Raw genomic sequence first — 26,085 nt, 5'->3', positions numbered from 1 at the left:
ACTGGAGACAACTCTGAACACTAGTCTTCTGTTCCTCTCTTTTGTTATATTCCCTCGTAAACATGAAACAAGTGTCACTGTAATTTGTCATCTCATATTGAACATTCTCAACTAAGATTCTATTCAATAAGCAGGTTAGTGTTATTATAGACAGAGATAGTACACAGCATCACAACGCCTCTAGGCGGTTTTAAACTTGCAGGATTTTACAGAATAGATTATGTCAATTGTTTATCGTGATCATTCACAGGATTAAGGTGAGCAGCAGACATTTGCTCTCAATATTATAGAATGACAGAATGGTGTCACATGCCATTGGATGCAACATTAGCAGGGGAATCCATGCACGTTAATTAACATTGTGCTGTGAACTAATAGTGAGTTGAAAAGTATAGTTTAAAAGCATGTTCATATCATTCAATAGAAAGAATAACCCAAATAAAGAATGAGATTGTTTCTACTGCGTAGCTGTCCATAATAAATATTTAACAATATTGTTATATGTGTTATGTTATAATAATAGCTTTGTGTTTCTTGATAAACAGGATCACATTTCTTAATACTCCAATTTGCCTGGAGCCCTCAGTACAGTACATCGTGGAGATTTACTTCAATTCATCTCCTACGCCAAACAGTCAGTTCAGCAATCACATCTTGATTGATTCTGTAAGCAAAGTTAAATCTTCTTGTTGTTGCAATTTAGGGTGTGTTTGTAAAGTGGCAACATCATAGCACCAGTTATTTTAAATTCTGATGATGCTGAAAACATTACCAAGAATCACAGATATCATGGTCTTATGCTGCAGTGGTAGTGATCCTACCTCTGGGCTAAAAGATCAGGGATTGAGGCTAAACCTCAGGATGTGATGGCCATAGAGATGTGTGATAACTCATCCTGATTTTCTTTAAAAGAGGCATCAACAACAGAAGGTGTAATTAGATGATACACACTGTAAAGTATTTGCTACTTAATTAATTGAACTTTGTGGTTTTCATGGTATAATGGAGCATTGTGAAATAGTTTAAAACAAGCTCAGCTCTTAAGCTGAACTATTATATCATTTTTACCAGAGATTCAAGGTCATCATTTAATAAAACAAGGAAAATAATTCAGGTATTAAGCTTTGCAATCAAGAAACAGTATTTGCCATGTGGTATTAATCAATAGGAAGAACAAACTTGTGGATTCACGTAAATTGCTTATCAACATATCTAAACGTTGTACAGCTCAAAATTGTTTTTGAATATTAATTGCATTTTTTGTGAACTTTATTACATTATCGACTTTATTTCCCATCTGAATTGTAAACTAATAGACATGTCCACCAGTTTTACTTTTCACATTTAGTTGTAAGAAAACAGTGCGGCATTAGAAACACCAATGTTGGATTTCCATTTAAAAAATTGTCTTTTGTCATTCTTAGGACAGTTGGTAGGTAGTGGTGAGGATTTGTGGGTCAAAAGTTGTTACTCACCAGAGAATGATTAGCCTCAGGCCTCCTCATATAACCATGGTATTTAAGAGATTATCTGGTTAAGTTTTCGATCCGTGATGGCCCTGAATATTGAGAATAGGGGATTCTAAAATATCATTAACATTGAATGTCATGAAGAGGTGGTTGGGTTCCATCTTATTGGAAATGCAAATTGCTTGGCATTCAGATATGGCTCCTGCTTGGCAGTTTAAGTTTGCATGTTGCCCAGGCTTGCTGCACAGCGAGTCAAGAATAATGTGTTCTCCACATAATTGCTAAGAGGATCAGTTATCAACAAAGTACCCTGCCTGACTTTCTGGAGGTCAGGCCATTAATGAAGTAGCTAATGATAGCTGGACCTAAGGCACCACCCTGAGTAACATTTCCAACAATGTTTACGGGCTGGGATGATTACAACCAGCTTCTTTGGAGATCGGCACACATTCAGCCATGGATAAATGTTAATCAAGGATTATTTACGTCAGTGTCATAGGATAATTATTGTTAACCGGAATTGGTACACAGAAGCTTGCTAACAGTGGGAGATAGCAAAAACTGCAGATGCTGGAATCAGAGTCTAATGCAGTATGAAGCTAGAGGAACTTAGGAAGCCAGACAGCATCAAAGAAGTAGGAAAGTTGACGTTTCAGGTCGGGACCCTTCTCCAGAACTGGGCTTCTCCATGTTCCACGGGAGTGTTGTACTAGCCCCCTATCCCACAAGCCTGCTGCACAAGTCCCTGAGCACTGTTGGTGACTAATGAGATTTTTATTTCTTTTGTCATTAGCTGGGTCTGATTCCAATGATTAACTCTCTGGAGGATTTCAGCAGTAAAACAGATTTAGATGAGTACAGACGATATCAATGTGTCGATGTTGCCTATCAAGTGGTACCTCAGACTATACCAGAAGTATGTGAGAGACTGATAGCCAGCATGTCTGCTCGCATCCACAATGGAGCTGTTCGTGAGTATTAGAGCCTCAGAGGAAGAAATTAATGTTATATGAGTTCTAAACACTAAAATGAAAGAAAAAGGCCGTCTTATTTTTATTTCACTCTTGGGATGTAAGGATCACTGGCCAAGCCAGTAATTATTCTCCATCCCTAATTTCCCAGAGAGGATTTAAGAGTCAATGACATTGCTATGGGTTCAGAGTCACATGCAGGCCATACAAACATGACAGATTTCCCTCCCTAAAGGATATTATTTAGATTTAAAGATGGCCTTATTAGCATCTGACATTAGTCTCGATAACTACACAAATCCCATTAGAGACTCTTTAATGTTTTCTTAGTCGACACTAGCAGCCTGATCGTTGCACAAAAGGACCCAGTAACAACTTCATATTAATAACATATTTAATTCATGAACTGCAAAACCATGCCTATTTCTCAAAAATATTTTGTTTGACTACCATGTCAATAGATTTAACTACCAACCTGGTGAAATTACACGGCATAATTTACAAATCAGAAATAACACTGATGAAAATTGTCAACATTTCACTGATTATTTATGAAACAACAATTTAGCTGATAAAACAAAATTCGGGATACACAGCACAACAAATAGATAAACTTGCAGCTCAGTGTAACATCAGCCACAAGGCTCATGTTCCATGAGTGAATTAAAAAAAATAAAATTATACAGAGCGGTAGGTGTGAAGTTCAATCCTGCTGAATTCACTAGACTATCGCTGTTTCGAACAAAGCAAGGGAGAAATTAGCAAGCATTCTCATTCCTGATCTCTATGCACGTGTGGGTGCTTAGCAAAAACAGGATTAGTCTTAGCCACGTTGTCAACCAGGCACTTACTATCTAATATCACACATGAGAAAACTAACAGTGCAGACCTATCATGGTGCAAGTAACAGCCCTCTCCCATTTTGCAAGCATGATACGGTTGACCTGATTGGAGGTGGTGGTGAGTAGGTTTTAACTTAACTCACCAAGTGGGAAACCCATGGAATTGCCTTTGCACCTTGCCCTTGCATTGTTCCCCAATTCTGCCTTGAACCCAGTGCTTCACTACAAAGTGTGAAAATTAGATAGGAGGAATTAATGAAGTCTATAACATTGTTAGGTGCTACGATTTGGTCCAAACCATCTAACTACAGATGTAATGGAATTCATTTTTGCATAACTACAATTTTTAGATTTAAATACATTTCCTGCTAACTGATTGGAGTTTCTTATGTATATTCCACAGCCTGTTGCTGTAATCCTCAGGGCTCAATCAGTCAAATCTGCAGCAAATTTGGTGGCCAATGCCAGTGTAAGCCTGGTGTGATTGGACGATGCTGTGACTCCTGTGCCCCAGGATTTTATGGATTTGGTGCCAATAGCTGTTCATGTAAGTCAGTCAGAAATGTGGTTAGGAATAATTAGTTAAAGGCAAGTTTGATGAATATTTTTGAAGGCTCAATGGTGTATATAAGTGTTCATTATTGAACTATATTATTATCTGGTAATTATATAAGTGCAGAATATTCAGTTTTCAGACCCTTTTCCTATTTTACTTTGTTTTAGTTCCACCATACACTAAAATTATTAAATATTAAACTGAACGTGCTCCAACAATCCAAAAACCTTTCAAGCTGCAGGAATTTCCTGTGCTGACAAAGATCAGCTCTTAGCATAATGATGTTTTTATTGTCCTCCTTGTGTAATGATAAAGATTAACCTTTTCTGTTCCTTTTACTATCTGCCAAAAATACTGGTAAATTTTCCTTAAGATATCAACTGTTTAGCAGCAGTTTTTGTGTAATATCAGCAGAATGTAACTAACACTGCTTCCTGTCAAACTAAAAGATCCTTTGCACAAAGGATTTTTTTATATTTCCTTAAGTACACAGTCCAATTGCTATCACGTACCATATACCTGTTGGTTGATGCATTTCACTTTCTGTTTATTCCCTCCAGAATGTTATTTCCTATTTCCATAAAACTATTAGGATGATGCATTACATCTTTATAGTCCGACTCAGAGTGTAAAACTGCAAATTGTTTGTTTCGAATAAATTACCTTGCTATTTATACAAGAACACAGAAAAAGGAACAGGAGTAGCTTGTATCAGAGACAGTAGGAACTGCAGATGCTGGAGAATCTGAGATAACAAAGTGTAGAGCTGGATGAACACAAGAGGCCAAGCAGCATCGGAGGAGCAGGAAAGCTGACATTTCAGGCCTAGCCCCTTCTTCAGAAATGGGGGAGGGGAAGGGGGTTCTGAAATAAACAGGGAGAGAGGGGGAGGAGGTTAGAAGATGGATACGAGGAGAAGATAGGTGGAGAGGAGACAGACAGGTCAAAGAGGCAGGGATGGAGCCTGTAAAGGTGAGTGTAGGTGGGGAGTTAAGGAGGGAATAGGTCGGTCCAAGGAGGACAGACAGGTCAAGGGGGTGGGATGAGGCTAGTAGGTGGGAGATGGGTGTAGGGCTTGAGGTGGGCGGAGGGGATAGGTGGGAGGAAGGACAGGTTAGGGAGGCAGGAAAAGCTGGGCTGGTTTTGGGATGCGGTAGGGGGAGATAACAAGACCTGGTGTGTGGGGTGGGGGGTGGGACATGGGAGAGTTTGCTAGAATTATTGAACTGAATATTGAGTCCAGCGGGCCGTAGAGTCCCCAAGCAGAAAATGAGGTGTTGTTCCTCCAGCTTGCCTTCGGATTCATTGGAACACCGCAGCAAGCAGAGACAGAGATGTTGACCAGGGAGCAGAGTGGTGCATTGAAGTGGCAGACGGCAAGTAGTTCAGGGTCTTTTTTGCGAGCAGAACGTAGATGCTCTGCGAAGCGGTCACCAAGTCTATGCTTCATTTCCCCAATATAAAGGAGACTCACATTGTGAGCAGTGAATGCAATAGACTAGATTCTGGAAAGTGCAGGTGAAGTGTTGCTTCACCTGGAAGGTATGTTTGGGCCCTTGGATACTGGGGAGGGACGAGGTAAATGGGTACGTGTTGCACCTTTGCTGGTTACAGGGGAAGGTGCCGTAGGGCTGTGGGGAGGTGTTGGGGGTGAAGGAAGTGTAGACCAGTGTGTCCCATAGGGAACAGTCCCTGTGGAAGGCGAACAAGGGAGAGGAGGGGAATATGTGTCTGGTGGTAGCATCTTGCTTGAGGTGGTGGAAATGGCATTTGATCATCTTCTGGATGTGGATGCTGGTGGGATGGTAGGTGAGGATAAGGGTAACCCTATCGCTGAAAGAGAAGGGGTGAGGGTAGAAGTGCGGGAGATGGGTTAGACCTGGTTGAGGGCCCTGTTGACAACAGAGCTGGGGAATCCTCAGTTGAGGAAGAAGGTGGACATTTCAGAGGCTCCCTTGTCAAAGTCTGCTTTTTAACTTGTCTCATTTTACAATTGATGCCATATCACGTCAGGCTGGATAGCAGTTGAATGTTTTTATCATCAGTCTGACAAATACTGTAATTCGTTATCCCAGCTGTACACTGTGTATTGATTTTGGAACTACTCATACTCAATTATCTACAAACATGCCTTTCATACACCGTGTGTTTTTTCTTTAAAGATAAACCCCTTACTTGTTTGTTTTGAATAAGTTACCTTAATATCAGTTTGTTCATACAAGAACACGGCAATGGTGCTTTGCAGTACATTTCCAACAGTTTGCAATCAGATTATTTGCTTGTGAAGAAGAAAATGAACATGATAAATATGGGTCTTGATACTTTTCCAAACTATACAAAGTCTGCATAGTTTCTGAAAGATTATTCAAATGTGTTCAAGCATGAGAATAGTATGAGGACGTTCATTGTTCTGAGACAATTTCCCTAATTATCCATTATTGTCCCACTCACTTTCCTGCAAGTCTGTATTGTGCCTGCTTGCTACCACTGTGCTGGTATTGCTGCCACTGATAATGTTTAAATAATTCACCTAGAATTTCCAAGACCCATATCATGGACTCCCTTATTGCTGTATTCATTGGCTAAAGGCAAATATCTTCCTCATTTTTCTACGGGGACAGTTCAATGCAAACATGTTGTGTTGCAAGAATTGCAAGATTATGTTGAAAATGCATTCCTTAGAATGATCCATTTTTCATTTCTGCAGCTTACGCCATGCATTTCTACATCATGACCACTTACTTGAAATTGTGGCTAATGTTCCAAAGGAGATCTTTGGGTATTTTTTTTCTTGATATTCTATTCTTACTTCAATCCCCACTACGGAATTATTTTGTAAAAAATGGATTTGAACCATGTATTAAAAATTGATGCTGGCAAATCTGAATCAAATAAATCTCTAATGTTCTTGATGTAAACAAAATTGGTTTTCATACAACTGAAAATGACGTGAGGAAACTAAAGCCTGCCCTCCCATCTTATTAATACTTATCAGGTGTTACAATTGAACAAAATGTTTTATGTTGTCCTTAAATGGAAAGTGAAATTGTTACATGGGCTTTCACCAACTGGAACCAGTGGCCTTTTGACTGGGCCAATTTAATAGTAGCTCTCATGCCCTTATGGTTAGAAAGAAAAAATGATATGCTGTCAATTTTTTAAAAACTTAACAATTTGGTGCTGTAGGGAGAGAGTGCTGAACTAAAGCGTGCTTCAATCTGAGTCATGGCCTTTTAGACCTAGGTGCTGTTCTTATTTCCATTGATCAGAATTTGCTTCAAGTTAATGTTGTTACACTTTCTTTTTCCAGCCTGTTACTGTGACCGTCAAGGGGCCATTGATTCAATTTGTGACCAGAGAACTGGACAGTGTCGCTGCCACAGAAATACTATTGGCCGTGCCTGTGACCGCTGCCAGCCTGGATATTACGGATTCCCAACCTGTCGTCCATGTCAGTGTAATAGTCATTCGGAATCCTGTGATCCTCAAACAGGAGCCTGTCAGAACTGCAGAGCATTCACCACCGGAAATAACTGTGAGCGGTACGGAGCTGTAACATTATTGCTGGTTGAATGATGATTAAGTTTAATTATAAATGAAATCCAGGCAGCGATGTCAGCGAAACCTATTTGTAAGTGGATTACATAAAAACATAGAAGATAGGAGCAGGAAGAGGCCTTTCGGCCCTTCAAATCTGCTACACCATTAACCACAATCATGCCTGATCACTCAATTCAACAGCCTAATCCTGCTTTCTCCCCATAATCTTTGATCCCATTCACATCAAGTGCTATATCTAGCTGCCACTCTAATAAATTCAATGTTTTAGCATCAATTACTGCGTGCAGTAGTGAATTCCACAGGCTCATCACTCTTTGGGTGAAGGAATGTCTCCTCACCTCCATCCTAAATGGTCTATCCTGAATTCTCAGGCTGTGACCCCTGTTGTGGACACACCCAACATTGGGAACATAGTCTCGACATCTACTCTGTCTAGTCTTGTTAGAATTTTATAAGTCTCTAATGAGATACCCCTCATTCATCTGAACTCCAAAGAAAACAACCCCAACCGAGTCAATCTCTCCTCGTACATCACACCCGCCATCCCTGGAATTAGCCTGGTAAACCTTCGCTGCACTTCCTCAACAGCAAGAGCATCCTTCCTCAGAAAAGGTGACCGAAACTGCACACAATACTCTAGGAGTGGTCTCACCAAGGCCCTGCCTAACTGCAATTACACATCCCTGCTCCTGTGCTCGAACCTCTCTCAATGAAGGCCAACGTACCATTTGTCTCCTTTACTGCCTGCTGCACCTGCATGCTTACCTTTAGTGACTTGTTTTGGATATGATAGAAAACACAGTTACTCTATAAATGTGGTTGCCTGTGATGCCACATAACAAAAATAGCTGTGGTCAGCAAACAGTGCTTGCTATCAATAGTATAGATGGCACAAGATTTTGCCAGTCTCAGTATGCTATTGGTTTAGAGGGGTATAGGGTACAAAAAGATGCACTGCGGCCCACTGGGTCTCTGTGGGTTTCTTTGTTTTATTTCTGCACTATATCTAACAGCATTATATGATTTCTATAAGTGGGGCACTTCCATTCCTAGTGCCAACTTCAATACTGGTAATAAAATGCTTCTATTATCATTTGTCAGCAGATTAAATTAAATCTTTGTATTCTGACTACCAGCAGGATATAACATAAATGCATCTGCTTCTTCACACAATGATTGCTGAGGCAGGAAAATGGGTGGATAAATCTAGTCCATGGAGTGTCCTGCTGGGCTGCGTTTTGTGTACCTAACATTTCCCGGTTGTCATCATAGATTGTTTTCTGCTGAAGTGAGTTGATTCAGAAAGCATTTCAAAATGGCAAACAGTGCCCAACTCCCTGATTCCCCACTCCATTCCCAGGGTTTCCAGTTTTTCAGACTGTCTTATAACAATGGGTGATAGTTGTGATCATTAGCAGCTGGCTCCATTGCAGAGATAGGTATGGCCTGCGCCTTCACAGTGTAAAAGGAGCGTGGCTCACGGCACATCAGAATTACAATCTGCATGAGGGAACCTTTTGAAAAGATGGCTATGCCCCTCATTGCAAGGTATGGTCCAAATGGTCCTTCATACATCTCCCCTCCTTCCCTTCATTCCAAGATATGGTACTTCCATCCTCATTCAAAAACCCTACACTATTCAGAAGCAAATAGCCCTTAATGGCAGTGGATGTGTAAGAAAAATGTTAATCATTGGAAGTTGCTTAAAGTTAAAAAACTTGTAAAGTTTGAAACCCTGAAACCATAAGGAACTTAAGACCACGCAATCCTGTTCAAACAATGATTGTGAAAATGATAGAGATCAGAGCTGTAATTAGAGTTGGGGGATACAGTTTTTTCAATAATGCAATGGTTGCATGGGTTCTCAGCCAAGTGTACATATGAGGCTAAGAGACCAGGCAACCAGTGGCGACCTGAAACACTCGAGTCCCTAATAATGTTTGCTGATGATGTCCAATGTTCAGCACCATTTGTGACTTTTCAGATACTGAAGTAGTGTCCTTGCCACAAGACTGGCACAATATCCAGCAGGAGCAATACTCATGCCACACAAGTGTCAGGTAATGATCACCTCCAATATGAATGAACCTAACCTTCACCCCGTGACATATAATGGCAATGCCATCATTGAATGTCCCACTAATGACATCTTAGGGGTTATGAATGAGCAGAAACTGAACTAAGTCAGCCATATAAATACTGCGACTTCAGGAGCAGGTCAGAGGCTATGAATGTTGATGTGATTAACTCACTGCATTCCCAAAGCCAGTCCATCATGCAGAAGGGATAGGCAGTAGTATGGGGAATGCTTTCTATTTCTCTGGATAAGGGCAGCTCCAACATCCAAGAAGCTTGATACCATCAAAGACAGAATGTCCAACTTTAACATATATTCACTCCATCACTAATGCCCAGTAATATTAGTAGATACCATTTGTAAAACACACAGCAGAAATTCAACAAGACTCCTAGGACAGCACTTTCCAAATCAATAATCTCTACCTCCTAGGACAAGAGCACCAGATGCATAGGGACATCAGGTTAGCTGCACATGTTCTTGACTTGGAAGTAAATTGTGGTTATTTCACTGTTCCTGGGTTAAAATCCAGGAGCTGTTTTCTCAGCAGCCCTGCATGAGCACCTACCCCACATTCATGAATGCAGCTCACGATCTTTATAAGGACAGTTGGGGAGGAAAAATAAATATTCTCCAAGCCAGCCATACCCACATCCCATGAATGAATCAAAATGATAAATCAGCATGATTTCTATTATTATTCCTGTTTCCTGGAATGTGGGTGAATGTTTGCAAAAATTTCTTTACATGTGAGTTAAAATTCCATTTCTGTCTTGGCAGATGTAGTGAAGGTTACTTCGGAAATCCAAGTTTAAGTGAACCTTGTCGACCATGTCAGTGTCCTGAAATTCCAAACAGTGGGCGTTATTTTGCCCGTTCATGTTACGAAGACCTTACAACTCGACAATTGGTTTGTAACTGCCTCGAAGGCCATTCAGGTGTGAAGATTATTCCGTGTATTCTAGTTTACAGTTGTTGATAATACAACATTGTATAAGGTGCACGTTTTCCTCTCCTGATTACCTTGACCTGTTTTTAACTTTCACTTTTGGTCAACACCCCATTAGCAGGTGGCATTTTCATATCAGTATCAGAAAGCTGTGTGGACACACTGTATTGTGTTCTGTTACTACAGTGATTACTCGGGTAATCTCTTCCAAGTAATATTTTTGGGCCCTGGCACCAACGCCATTCTCTGACCATGAACTCCACACCTAATCCTGACATTCATCTGAGACTGAACTAGACTCTTTGCAATGTTGGTGCCATATTTAATGCTGAGATGAGCTCTGATATCTATAAGACAGTCTGTTGGCAGCTCCATAATACTGTAATCACTCATGTCTGCCTCATCTTAGTTCATCTGTTTCCAAAACCTTCATCTTTCTGTTTTTATTCAGAGACTTGATCATTATAGTACACCAATTGCTCGACTTCCATCATCTACCCGACATAATCTTGAAGTCATCCAAACAATATCACAATGTTAGCATTCTCATTCATGTTTTCAAATCCCTCCATAGCCTCAGACCACTTCAGGAACATAGAAACATAGGTAGGCCATTCAGCCCCTCAAGCCTGTTCCTCCATTCAATGAGATCATGGCTGATTTGCAGCCTAACTCAATTTATCTGCCTTTGGCCTTCATCCCTTAATTCCTTTGCCTGAAAAAATATTATCTACTTCAGATTTTAAAATGTCTACTCTCTGTAATATTCTCCAGCCCTGCCCGGATGGCATAAGATCACTGCTGAAGTTAACATGCAATCCAAAAACACAAACTAGAAGGCATGTGGCCTCTGCACTCCTATTGCTCAGGTTTCTTGAGCAGAAACAATTTTAATGAATTCATCATTGCGATCCTTCAGCTGTAAAGTCTGTTAACTTTGGAATCTTGACTGTAAACATCATTATTTTCCATTCCTCCTTCAAAACTTCTTTTATAACATAGCTCTCCAACCAAATATGTGGCCATTGCCTCTGTTATTCCCTTACATAATTCAGTGCCAAATTATGATTAATAATACTTCTGTGAAAAGTTTTGGCATATTTTACAAGTAAAATGTGCCATGTAATTTCTTTGTTAGCGTATGCTATTGAAGTTTGTTGTGATCGTTACAACTGAGAAACTAAGATGAATAAATTATACAAAAATTATGATTGTATCTTAGTGTACTTACAGAGTGGAAACTGGTCCTTTGGCCCAACAAGTCCACACTGACTCTCAGAGCATCCCAGCCAGACTCAATCCCCTGCAACCCATCTAATCTACACATCCTTGAATACTATGAGCAATTTAGCATGGCCAATTCACCTAACCTGCACATCTTTGGATTGTGGGAGGAAACTGGAGCACCCAGAGGAAACCCACACAGACACAGGGAGAATGTGGAAACTCCACACAGACAGTTGCCTGAGGGTGGAATGGAACCTGGATCCCTGCCATTTTGAGGCAGCAGTGCTAACCACTGAACCACCATGATATTGAATATTTATGAAATGAATGAATATGAGTATATTCACACTTTACAAGTGTACAGATCAGACAGTTGGCAGTGCCATTACAGTTACGGTCCCATTTCTAACCTGCATTCCCAGCAACTGTGAACCCTGGCTGTAACATAAGGATCAGAAAGTTACATTAAGGGAGGGATTTGAGGAATAGGAGTGGAAAATGTGATCTGATAGCTAACTTAATAATTTTCACAACTCTAATAAATTTGCTGCATATTTATTTGCTGGAGCAATGTATTTAATCTGTATTTCACTTGATATCTAGGTTTATGACGATGGTGACGTCACCACATTCCATCAGATGAAAGCTAGTCTATATCTATGCTGGTATTAAACTATTTGTGTCTTCCTGTTCAGGAATTCACTGTGAGAGATGTTCTCCTGGATTCTATGGCACTCTGATAGGAATTGGAGATCGCTGTTTGCCTTGCAGCTGCAATGATAACATTGACAGGAGAGACCCAGGGTCATGTGACCAGCAGACAGGCAAGTGTTTGAAATGCCTGCATAACACCTATGGACCAAACTGCCAGTACTGCAAACCAGGATATCATGGATCTGCTCTGAACAAGGATTGCAGACGTAAGATTCTCAGGAGGTTAATTATTTCAGCTAGTTTGTATACAAGTGTTCAAGTTCTGGCTCAACACATCCTAAAGACAGTCTCTGTAGAATTTCTCCAATATATTTGCAACCTAGGCTTCAGAATGAGTGATGCAGAATCCTAGGTACTAACAACAATTACTGAAACTGACAGACCCAGTGAAAATATGAGAATTCCAATGTACAGAAATTCAGCATTTTTGCACCAGAAGCAGGGTTGAAGTGTGTTTTGCCACTGTTAACCTGCTAAGGTATCTAGTTATAAAACTGGTAACATGCTAAAATTCTTGCCCAAGCGGCACATTCTGCTAGAGTCATACAGCACAGAAACAGACCCTTTTGTCCAGCTTGGCTGCACTGACCAGATATCCCAATCTGACCTAATCCCATTTGCCAACATTTGGCCCATTTCCCTCTAAACCCTTCCTATGCATGCACCCATCCAGGTGCCTTTGTAATGTTGTAATTATGCAGCCTCCATCACTTCCTCTAGCAATTCATTCCAAACACACACCGCCCTCTGTATGAAAAAGTTACCCCTCAGGTCCTTTTTAAATCTTTCCCTTCTTACCTTAAACCTGCATCCTCTCCTTTTAGATTTCTCTACCCTGGGAAAAAGGCTTTGACTTTTCAGCCTATCCATGCCCCTCGTGACTTTATCAACCTTTACAAGGTCACCCCTCAGCCACCACTGCTCCAGGGAAAATAGCCTGAGTCTATTTAGCCTGTCCCTATAGCTCAAATCCTCCAGACCTACCAATATCCTTGTAAATCTTTTCTGCAAGTTTAGCAGCATCTTTCCTATAGAAGGGCTACCAGAATTGTACACAGCATTCTAAAAGTGGCCTCACCATTGTCCTGTACAGCCAGGGAAATACTTGATCAGGACCCAGGGAGTTATCTGCCTTAATGCATTTTAAAATATGCAGCACCTCCTCTTCTGTAAAATGAACTTCTGAAGACATTAGTATTTGCTTCCCCAGTTTCCTTCCATGTCCTTCTCCACAGTAAATAAATACAGATGCAAAATACTCATTTAGTATCTCAGCCCTCTCCTGTGTTTCCACACATAAATGGCCACGTTGATCTTTAAGGGGCCGTATTCTCTTCCTAGCTACACTTTTGCTTTTAATGTACTTATAGAATCTCTTTCGATTCTCCTTAACTCTATTTGCCAAGGTTATCTCATGTCCCATTTTTGCCCACTTGACTTCCTTAAGTTTACTCCCACTGCCCTTATACACCTCGTGGGATCCACTTGATCCCAGCTGTCCATACCTGACATATGCCTCCTGTTTTCTATGACCAGAGCCTCAATGTCTCTAGTCATCCAGCACTCCCTACACTTACCAACCTCGACCTTCACACTAACATGAACGTATTGTCTCTGAACTCTCATGATCTCATTTTTAAAGGCCTTCCACTTACCTACCAATTCTTTACCTATGAGTAGCCTCCCTCAATCAACTTTTGAAAGTTTCTGTCTAATACTGTCAAAATTGTGCTATTTTTGTCCTGTCTCTCAACCAACTGCAATATTTATCCAGTGAAGTGTCGGCTGTCTCAGGAAATCTTGCAACACAGTAAAATCTGTTGTAACCTTCAACCATCACCACAATGAACTACATGGTAGCTAAGTGGGTTTTCAATAGCTGAAATTTTATTGTCCTATTTTGTCCTTTGGTAGCATTGATGGCCCAGACTGGTTGGTTTGAACCTTGGTTTCTGAGGTTATTTGTTGTAGTTCTAAATGTTGTTGGTTTTAACCAAGCAGCATATATATAACATCATCCATGAAACATGACAAATGTAATCCATTCTCTTTGGTGTATACAGTAAAAAAGATCCAAACTTATTGATCATGGTTGCATTAATAAATTTGGAAAAAATGTATTCATACAGACTTTGATAAAGTTGTCAAAATTGTCCTTTTATTTGAATTGTTCATTTGATGTGAATGTTACTGGAAAAGCCAGCATTTATTGTTCATCCTCAAATGGAGAAGGTGGATAGTGAGGTTTAGCAGCAAGTAATAATCAGCTTATTGCTCAAGGTTTTCAAGGAGAACACTCCCAATTCCATCATATGCCTAGATGTCAGTGAGAAGGACTGTGCAGAATCGATGGTATACTGTATACATTTACATTTCTGCTGCAGAAGACAATGCTGGATGATCCATCCAGTTGCATCTGTTTGACATAAACTGCATAACTTCATAGACCATCAGAGGAGAGTTAGGAGTCAGCCACAATGCTGTAGATTTGGAGACACACTGGCATATTTTGTTCCCTGAAGAAAATGGTATAATCCCAGCTGAGGTGACTACTGGACAAGTCAGGTCCCTGGATTGAAGTCTGACTTGACAGTTTGTATTTTGTATTTTTAAATTTAACATGGCCAAAATTAATTGAAAGACAAGCATACCAGGCTGCAGATTTAGATTTAATAATAGAACAAAAGTTTAGTACACAAAAGAAATAAAATATGACATAAAACAAACCAAGCTGTTTACATAGAACACAATTTAAAAGATTTCAGAACACAAGGCAAGACACAATCCCACCTAAGATAACAAAGTGTGGAGCTGAATGAACACAGCAGGCCAAGCAGCATCTCAGGAGCACAAAAGCTGACGTTTCGGGCCTAGAGCCTTCATCAGAGACGGGGATGGGGTGAGGGTTCTGGAATAAATAAGGGGAGAGGGGGAGGCGGACCGAAGATGCAGAGAAAAGAAGATAGGTGGAGAGAGTATAGGTGGGGAGGTAGGGAGGGGATAGGTCAGTCCAGGGAAGATGGACAGGTCAAGGAGGCAGGATGAGGTGGTAGGTAGGAAATGGAGGTGCGGCTTGAGATGGGAGGAAGGGATGGGTGAGAGGAAGAACAGGTTAGGGAAGCGGAGACAGGCTGGGCTGGTTTTGGGAAGCAGTGGGGGGAGGGAATGAGCTGGGCTGGGAGTCCACACAATCCCACCTCTTCCCCATAACATCCTATCACTGTTACTCAAAGAATCCAGAGGAATTCTAGCTGATGTGAACTGTGAAGAATTTTCCCTTAACCACTCACACAACTCAGAGCTTAGACTTTTTCAGCCTTAATAACCTGCAGTCCTAGGTGTGCAAGTTTCACAAACTACACACTTTCACAGCAGTAACTTATTTCCTTAACTGCACCAAACATTCTCCATTTTCTGAAAGAGAGTGTACATCCAACTGTGATCAGGTCTTTTTCAAACTGCCCAACTCAAACTCAACTAAATTACATGGATTTCCTGCAGTCTCATAAGCTCATTGCTTGACGTTTTCTCACTCCTGCCTTAAACACACACAGCAAAACAAATCTTCATTCATACTCTAGGAGATACATAATGTTTTAAAATCATGCTTCCAGAAGATTGAGCTCTTAATTTTTAAACACTGTCGCCAAAATCCTTTTGTTAAATGTTAACTCTGTTTTTTCTCCTTGCAGATGCTGCCAGACCTATTGAGTTTCTCCCGAACTTTCTGTCTGTTTCAATATATCTTGCATCTGCAGTTCTTTAATTTTATTAATGAACCAGCTATATTCTTTTGAAAACCGAGCAGTTTCATAGTCATCACCACTGAGACTACCTTTCAAATGTGAGATTTATTATTTGGATGAAGGGCTTGTCATCTGAGGGCCCGTGGAGGGTCTGTATTTTATTGAATTTAGAAGAATGAGGGGAGATCTCATTGGAATTCACATTGAAATACATTGATCTCACAGAATACTGAGAAGCCTGGATAGAGTGGATGTGGAGAAAATGCTTCCTCCAGTAGGAAACATAAGGACCCAAGGGGCACAGCCTCAAAGTAAAAGGATCATCCTATAGAACTGAGATGAGGAGGAATTTCTTCAGCCAGTTAGTGGTTAATCTATGGAAGGCATTGCTGCAGAAAGCTGTGGAGGCCAAGTCATTGAGTGTATTTAAGACAGAAGTAGATAGTTTCTCGATTAGCAAGTGGATCAAGGGTTACAGCAGAAGGCAGGAGAATGGGGTCGAGAAACTCATTAGCCATAATTTATGGCAGAGCAGATCTGATGGGCCAAATGGCCTAATTCTGCTCCTCTATCTGATGGTCTTTTGGTCTTAAATTCCCTAGCTGCCATTGTGGGGATTGCAGAGTATTCGATAGGCCTCTGGATAAACCAGTTATGTTACCACTATGGTTCCCTTCCTGAACGTTACAGTACATTGCAAAAGCTGGACAGTATGTGTTGGGGAAATTGTTGGAGTCTGTAATCCATGATGGGGTAACTGAACACCTTGAAAATTTTTAGTTACTCAGAGAGAGCCGGTGTGGATTAATGACTGGTAGTCAAGTCTGACAAACCTCATTGAATTTTTTAAAGAGGTGACTAAGGTAGCGGGGAGGGGAATGATTATGTATGTTGCTCATATGGACTTCCAGAAGGCATTTAATAATGATTCATTATTGTCCCATTCATTTCACTTTAAGTCTGTGTTGTGTTTGCTTGCTGCTGCTGTACTGGTACTGATATTGTTTAAATAAGTTACCCAGAATTTCCAAGTTGTTCATTTTAAATCTGAGATAGATAGTATTTTGTTAATTGAAGCTGTTAATGGATATGGGCCAAAAGTATGTGTAGGGAGTTAGGCCATAGATCAGCCAGGATCTCCTTGAATGGAAGAACACACTCCAGGGGCTGAATGGCCTACTTCTGTTCCTATATATTTTTCAAGCCTGTAAATCAACAGCAAAGACAGAACACCTATGCAAACCTCACTGCAAAGACTGAGGTGATGGCAGAATGCTAACATGCTACCTATGAAATAAAATAGTTATCATTCTGTCATACTAAAGAAGAGCAATGACTATATGTCAAAAATAACTAATGTGATATGAACCGTTTAGTAACATTATATGAATGTCACTACAGTTATAAACTTTTTTTTCACGTTTAATCTACCCTGCTAATAAATTTTCAGAATGTACTTGCAATGGCATCGGACTCAACAGGGGGCGCTGTGTTCCCAATGGCTTATGTATGTGTGATCAAGCAACTGGTCAGTGTCCTTGCTTACCAAACGTGGTTGGTACCAGGTGTGAGAGATGTGCTCCGGATTTCTGGAATCTGCACAGTGGAAGAGGATGTGAACCTTGTTATTGTGACCCTCGGAACTCCATCAGCTCTCAATGTGACGAGGCAAGAAGGAAATTTGTTTATTTAATCAAAAGTACAAAATCACTGAAAGCGTAAAATATTCTAATATTGGACAAAATGTGGAGAACCATTTCTGAAACAAAAGACTTGGACATGCCGTATCTGTCCAGCAGAGGGCAGCATTGTCATTTATAAGCAATGGGGTATTCAATCTCGTGTCATCACATGAGCGAGAACATTAACAGCTGAAATTTAAGAACCTGCATCTTACATTTCATTCCAACCTATTTTTTAATTGCATATTTTTAGCTCACTGGACAATGTCAATGCAAAGATGGCTATGGTGGAAAAGCATGCTCTGAATGTCAGGATAATTATTATGGCAATCCAAGGATACAGTGTATCTGTAAGTATCTACTTCCCTCACAGTCTGTATTCACAGGTAGTTTGAATTCTTCAGTGAAATGTCAGAGATTTAGGGCATTGCTTGAACCAAGAAATCAAAAAAGGAATTGTGATTAATTTTGTTATGAGTTAGTAACCAAAAAACTATTAAATGTATTTGAGCACAACCTACATCAGTGCAGGTTTTGCCACTGATTTTCCAAGATTGATTTGTCTGTCAGGTTAGCTGTAGAATAAAAGCAGATTGGTGATGAGTTTCAATTAGTAATCCATACCTAGTACAGTCTACAATCCATTATTAAAGAGTTTCAGCTCTTTTGAAAACCAGCCCAAAGGGAAAAGCCAGTCATACTTCAAAACAAATGTATGAGTCGTAGTGAATCCATTTTGAGCGTACATGAGGAAGCAGACCAATAAGTCTCATTTGCCAGTGTACTTTTTCTCTTCTGGGATAGTATTATGAGGACTAACTTTACCTTTATCTTGTTTGTACCTGTCTGCACGTGTCTTGCTTTTTGGGACTATCCTCACAGAACAAATGTTAATAAATGCTGTTAGTCACAGAGAAACTGAACTATTAAGGCCTATCATCTGCAAACATAAAACAGCACAGTCAATGAAACAATTTGGAATGGTGAATTGCCATCTTTAGGAATAACAGGTGACTGCCAAAGGAAAACAGTAGCAATAAACTGATGAAATCCCACACGTGGCTGATTCAATCAAAGGCAGCTCCTTCACAATGCACAGTGGTCTACAGCATCAGAATCCCTACAGGGTTTCATTATAGGAGGGATGTGATGGCACTGGAGAGGGTACAGCGGAGATTTACCAGGATGTTGCCTGAGCTGCAAATTTTTAGTTATGAACAAACAGCAGACAGACTGGGGTTGTTTTCCTTGAAGGAGAGGAGACTGATGGGGAAATGATTAAGATATATAAAATTATGAGGGGCATAGATAGGCTAGACATGAAGAAATTTTTCACTTTGATGGAAGGATCAATGAACAGGGCCATCGATAGGATTGAAGCTTTGGAGGAGAGTTGAGGAAATTATTTTCATCCAGACATTGGTGGGAATCCGGAACTCCATGCCTGTAGGAGTGGTAGAGGTAGAAACCCTCATAACATTTAAGAAGTATTTAGATATACACTTGTGATGCCAAGGCATAAAATGCTATGGGCTAAGTGCTGGAAAATAGGATTAGGGTAGATAGGTGCTAGTTTTTTACAAGTCATTGGGCCAAAGGGCTGATTTCAGTGCTGTGGTCTTCTACAACATGGGCATCCAAGGGACAGCTGAATGAAGAGGAGCCAGTCCATCACCTCAGCTGGGATGAACACTTTGGGAATTTGTGTACGTATATGTATGTTATAACTCACTAGATTCATGCTGCAAATCTACCCCTGCTGTACTAAGGGTCATCACAAAAGTTTTAAAGTTCCTAAAAGAAATATGCAAAATCCCCAAACTTGGTGATTTTCAGACCTAGGTTTATAGAAAGCACAGACCAACTTTCTGCACCTAACAAGAAATTACTACTTGTTGCAAGTCATTAGAATCTAACTGCAGGTAAATCATTGAACTAAATTAAGTAAACTTTACTATTTAAAAGTCTAAACCCTTTCCTTGCCCTGATACATTCACATGAACAGACAAGAAAAAAACAGGGAACAAACACAATGGGTGGACGAAAAACTGGGGAAACAGTTCCGTGGACTTTGTTCCCAAGATCTGCAGGGTTTAATTGTCATTGATTCAAAGGTTTCTCCTTGACTCCTTTTCCTGATGCTTCTATTGGTTTGCATTTCTTTTCACTTATAAAAGGTCTCTTTCAACGTCACACTTGCAGCATCTACTGAAAGAAAAATAAAATGGTTTTCCTCAGGTCTCAAGTGGCTTTCTGCAAAGAAGTGTGAGAGAGAGTTTGGCTGCTGTAGACCTGCTGATATTTCTCTTCTGATGTAAGGAATCTTCTCTCTGTCATATTCATGACCCGAGCTGTTCAGCAGCCTGACAATCAGTCATTTTGTTATTGGCAGACAGAGCACCTCGGTCATTAATAATTAGTCCCTAGTTCACTATCAATCAGTTTCATTTGTAAACAACCACTCAGCTCTAGTGCATCTGTACATTGCTGGAATCCACAGCTACACAAACAGGGTTCACAAAAGGCATCAAATTCCTAACTTTCAAAACATGCAGCCATCATTAAAAATTCTTGAGTTTTGAAACAATTCCTTTTCACTTCAGTCCACAGTTTTAAAAAGTACAAAAAGAATAAAGACATTGTATTTACAGTATATACTATTATAAGAAAAGTGGAATAAACCTGATTAACTGGGGCAATTGAATTCTACACACATGCATCAGTCACTCTCTTCCTTTATCTTGCATGATATCACAGTCTGGTAATGAGGACAGGAACACAAATAGCCTACTTGTATAAATCTGTTTGGGGAAGTGTCCAGAAAATCAGCACAGCAACTTGCTTTTAGTTCACTGAGAAATAAGCTTAAAAATTCAGTCTGAGAGAGAAAAGGCTGTGTGTACATGTTTGTGGAATGGCATTCAAAGATGGCTGCATCAATTGGACAACTAGAGATGGGCAGGAAATGCTGGCCAGCCAGCAATGCCCACATCCCATGAAATGAATAGAAAAAGAATATATTTTACTGGGAGACTGGGACAGTATAGTCTTCACTGACAGTCTTTCTGAGCATTTGAGGCATGATTAGAGATACTTCTCACTGCTCATAATATCCTCCAAGTTCCTGATGATTCAGCTGTCGATCAGACAGCGGGGAAAGGAAAAGGGCAATATTTTTAAATGGAAGTATACCATGAAGTGCATAAAAAAACCTGAAGAATTTGCTAAGCTAAAAAAAACCACTTTTAGACAATTGTGTCAGTTTGAGCAGTACTACAGTTGTAAGTCCAAGGGAAATTACTGAAAGCTGTTGATTTGGAACCACTTGGCCAGTGAGCACATTGGAAAGTTTACTAAGGCTTTGAAAAAGCTATGCCTTCACTGTGACTTTAGAGAATTTCAAGAGAAAACATAGATTGCAGATTGATGTTTAAAAAGTGAACATATCCACAGTAAGTTGTTGGCATTGCCAATGTTAATTTCCAGTGGAGGTTGCAAGGCAACATTGTCCTTGTACATGGCAGAACGCAATTACTAGTGAAATTAGAGCTAACAACTGCCAATCAACTGGTGAAGCAAAGTAGCTGCAGCTCAATATGCCAAAAGCCCCAGTGAAGGTGGTTGGTCATAGCAGTGCTACGATAAAGTCCTGTTGCAGTGTATAGGCCAACACGGGACACTGAATTGTTACATTCTGAAGACAGAGCATTATATCTGCAAGAAGAAGGTTCTATTTGCCAAATCATGTCAAGACAATTAAAACACAGAAAATCCTGGTTGGAGGAAATGGTGGTCACTTCATACCATTGTCAAACAGCATCAGGTTGACCAGGAGTCAGTTTAGACCCATACGATTCAAAACACAAGAATGTCCTGCGGAAATGCACAGGACGTACTCCACATAACATTGAATGGAACTCCATGTAGGTCAAGGCGGGTGCGCTGGGAAGTGTGATGTCAGCAAAAACTAAGTGAAATCAATTGAAGAAATCACACACAAAATTCTGAAAATGTGGAGGAAAGAAAATCCCTACAAAAGGAACTATGACAATTCTAATCACATACAAGGAGCAATATGCCAAATGCCCATCATTGTGATGATGGTTAGAGACCAGCCAATGAAGGCTAACAGCATTTCAATTAAAGTTGACTAAGCGTTTTCACAGAGAAGTGATCACGAAGAACATTCATGTGTTTAGTGACCACAGCAAAGCAGTTCAAGATATGAGACCATTGTACAGGGACCAGAGGAATGCAAGGCCACTTTATTTCTAGTCTTGTCCAGTGTCCAAGGAACAAAGCAGAGGAGGTGCTGAAAAGACCTGAACCTACTTGCAATTTGATGTATATGTGATGAATCTAAGTCATATTTGAATAATAATACACTCATAGGTCTATTTTAGTTTCATAGGCTGTCATTTGGAGTTTTTTTGGTCCCCCTGAAATTTTCCAAGGGCATAATAAATTAGATTTGGCAAGGAATTCAATGACCAGTGAACTATTTCGAATGACATGCTTATTTCAATCCAAGTAGGTAGATCATGATGACCAAGAAAGGTGCTCCAACATTTGGAAAAGTAAAGGGTAAAAAACGTTTGGTGTTTGGGCAAAGTGAGTCAAAGGTAAGATGTTTCAAAACTGTGTGGAGCATGTGTGTCACAGGGTAGACATAGATAGATTACATCCCACAAAGAGTAATAGGGAATGTGCCATACCCTTCAAGTATCTCTGAGATCATACCATTGTTAAACTTAGTGAATTTTATGGTAAATACATAGCAAATCTGGTAATTTTATTGCACCCATTCAATTAACTCTTGAAGAACAGTACCAAAGCACCATTGCTGGAAAAGCTCAGCAGGCCTGGCAGCATCCGTGAAGGAGAAAACAGAGTTAACGTTTCGGGACCGGTGACCGTTCTTCAGAACGATTCTGAGGAAGGGTCACCGGACCCGAAACGTTAATTCTGTTTTCTCCTTCACGGATGCTGCCAGGCCTGGTGAGCTTTTCCAGCAACTTTGTTTTCATTCCTGATTTACAGCGTCCGCAGTTCTTTTGGTGTTTCTTGAAGAACAGTGTTCAATGAAATTGGAAGGTGAAATGTGACAAAGGATTCTGTTCATGTGAAAGTAACCTGGTACATGCCAAAATGTTTGTACATTACAAAGTGTCTAAAAAGCTTAAGCTAGTCTGCGATACCTCTCCATACAGCATAGGTGTTGTGATCTCACACGTACTGGATAATGGTGAGGTCAGACCATGTGCCTTTCACTCATATACCCTCAGAGCCAATGAACAAAATTAAGAAAGAATTTGAAGGCTTGTCTTAGATTTTTGGCAAAAGAACATTTCATAAATACTTATACAGTCATAGTTTACAGTCAAAACTGATCAGAACCACAAACAGCTCTCTTGAATCCAAAGTCTTCAGTACACACTTCGTTTGTAGCCGAATTGCAGGGTTAGTTGTTGATTTTTGTCTGCTTATCAGTGTGATCTGAAGTACTGATGACTGAAATGCCACAGTGATCACTATGAGATGCCTAGATTACCATCCCCATCATGAGTAGATTCAATTAGGAAAAATGTACTTTTCTTCTAAGTTGCCAGATACAGCAGATAATGTTGATAGTACAACATTTTTATTGTTTACACCCTTTACTGACAAAAGGTGTATGTGTATTTCCTGCAGATACTAGTTTTAGAGATTGGGCAATTTTTTGTAAAGGAGAAGAATGAGTTGCCAATTGATAAATATTGCGTAATGGAAGGAGTCAGTTTGTAATTTAGGGATGTGTTTGAAAAAGAGTCCAGCCAGAAGCAACCTTTGGTGGCCAGGATTACATAAGTACATAGAAGATAAGTGAAACAGTGCAGGCTTGAAGCTGCCATAAATCTCTTTACATCCCAGGGTGTGCTAGAGGCTAACATACAGACTTAACAGAATTTGAAGTGATTGGACTAATGAATTAAACAACAACTAGCAAAACCCAAAATATTTTGCATGATTTGTTTGCCACTTGTTCATGGGCTCCCTGAGAAAATTATGTCTGACAATGGGCATCAATTTTGTTCAGAACAGTTTATAAATGTCCAGAGAATGAATGGGCTAAAAGACACTAACTTTCCACTATGCCATCCTGCTTCAAAAACAGTAGCAGAACCCACAGTGCAAATTGTTAAGCATGTCCTGGTTAAACAAATCAGGAGAAATATTTTTGAATCACAAAATGATCATAATTTACTTATCACAACATACTCCACTACATGAGCGGCTGATCACCAGTTGAATCGTTTATTAGAAGATGGGTTTTTACTGCTGAAGCCACAGAAAGCACAGTCAGTGGGAGAGAAACAATCCAGCCAGAGAGCGATGTTAGGGGAGAGTGAGAGAAATAGGTCTAAAGTTTAACCAAAAGGTCATTATCATAAAATGGTGGAAGTTCCTAATCAGGAAGAATCATGATTGTATGTGGTCCTTGCACGCATTTATTTCATCATATTTAATGGAAGTGAGACTAGATTTGTACATATGAATAATGATTTACCTTCATTGGTCCAGGGAGACAAAGGGAGTTTGGAAGAATCAAATGAGTCTGATGAGTGGATGGCTGGATATGAGTTGAGTATCAATATTTCCTCCAACGCAAGTTGTACCTGAAACCAATTCAGGTCAGAGTCAGGTGTTTCTGACGAATTGGAAAATTTAATTGAAAGTCAGGACATAATCTGTGTTTATCAACGAAAAGTCAAACTCAAGCCTAGATTGATCAAGTTCCTTCTGAAGTTCAGAAAGTTTGGATCGAGAAAGGAGTTATCTTGTGAGGAATAAGAAACTAGTGGTTAAGTTTGATTTATAAATCAATGAAAAATGTATATAAATTGTATGGAATTTGCTGTGTTACTTCATTACATAGGAACGAGTGTAACAGCACCCTCTTGTGGCCATTTGTGTACATATTATAATTTTGGACTATGGATTGAAAATGGCAAGTACATGGAATTTACTTGCAGCTTTGGGGGAACAAGGGAAGCTAATTGGTGCATGTGAAACAATGTTACTTTGAGGTTATATTGAGTCCAGCCAAAGTGGCATTATTTGTTGCGGGTTCCACGGTAACAAGCCTTGATTGTTCAAGTGGCAGTTTAGGACATGCTTTGTGAGAAGGTGAAATCAGAGAAGCAAAGAGACCTCCTGAAGTTAACTGGATCAATCTCCAATTTCCCGAAGAAAGAGCACAGCAACTATATTTAGAGACATTCAAAGAAATCAATCATTCTGGAATGCAAAGGATCCAACCATGTGACTAGTGAACTACAGACTGATCATTGCTCTGCTGATAATATCAACACACCATTGAAGTGTTTAGGATTGTGAAACCAACACATTTAGTTCTCTAAATTTGGAGTGCTAATACTGAGCTGTGTTCCCCTGACGGTTTTCTCCTTTCACAATATACTTTTTTCCTTTGTGTTAGGGTGTTTGGGAGGGGTGAGTCTTTAAGGGGGTAAAGTTTAAGTTACATGTACCAGAAATCATGCTCTTTTCCTGTTCCTGTTAAAGTTTTAAAAGTGTCACAGCAAATAGTTAACTTGTATTGTTACTGAAAGAACCTGGTATGTTTCATTTTTATCTTAAGTAGCAGTCAGTCAGAGGCAAATTTGGGATTATAGCAACTTTCACATTCATCACCATTTTGGAAATTGCGGAATGGGAGGTGCTGGCCGAGTGGTATTATAGCTGGGCTGTCAATCTAGAGACCCTGGGAATGTCAGTTTGAGTTCTGCCATGGTAAATTGTGGAATTTGAATTTAATAAAAATCTGGAATTAAGAGTCTAAAGATAACCATGAATCCATTGTCAATTGCTGGGAAAAATCTGTCTGGTTCACTAATGCCCTTTAGGGAAAGAAACTGCCATCCTTGCCTGTTCTGTCCTACATGTAACTCCAGACCCACAGCAATGTGGTTAAACATTCTGGGCAATTAGAGATGGGCAATAAATCCTGGCCAAGCCAGCAATGTCCAAATCCTGTGAATGAATTAAACGAAGTTAGGTGCTTGATTTCCAGCATACCACGCCTATGAGTTGGGACAGTACGCATATATGCAATACTTATTTAGTTGGGTACTTGAAAAAAAACACACGCATGTGTTAATCTCTCCTGCGAAATATCAGAATCATTTTTTAGCTGTCCAAAATAAATGTGTATCAGTTTTCATCCATTTTGCTCTAATTGAAATGGTGTATTCTGCATTTCATGATCAAAGTGTAATGCTATGCTGTTACAA

General features: G+C 39.9%; 1 protein-coding gene across 2 annotated transcripts in view; it reads left to right on the top strand.

Annotated features, from left to right (window-relative positions):
• lamb4 (laminin, beta 4) overlaps positions 1-26,085 on the top strand; it is a 116,534-nt gene that overhangs the window by 52,777 nt on the left and 37,672 nt on the right. For both annotated transcript variants that reach the window (XM_048554077.1, XM_048554078.1), the window contains exons 18-25: positions 546-666; positions 2,263-2,440; positions 3,686-3,829; positions 7,149-7,380; positions 10,257-10,414; positions 12,348-12,572; positions 17,563-17,780; positions 18,048-18,144. In XM_048554077.1, coding sequence (XP_048410034.1) covers positions 546-666; positions 2,263-2,440; positions 3,686-3,829; positions 7,149-7,380; positions 10,257-10,414; positions 12,348-12,572; positions 17,563-17,780; positions 18,048-18,144 — 1,373 coding nt within the window. The remainder of the gene's footprint in view (positions 1-545; positions 667-2,262; positions 2,441-3,685; positions 3,830-7,148; positions 7,381-10,256; positions 10,415-12,347; positions 12,573-17,562; positions 17,781-18,047; positions 18,145-26,085) is intronic.

Source organism: Stegostoma tigrinum, chromosome 25 (genome assembly GCF_030684315.1).
Source record: "Stegostoma tigrinum isolate sSteTig4 chromosome 25, sSteTig4.hap1, whole genome shotgun sequence".
Lineage (NCBI taxonomy): Eukaryota > Metazoa > Chordata > Chondrichthyes > Orectolobiformes > Stegostomatidae > Stegostoma > Stegostoma tigrinum.
This window is presented reverse-complemented; position numbering and strand designations above follow the sequence as displayed.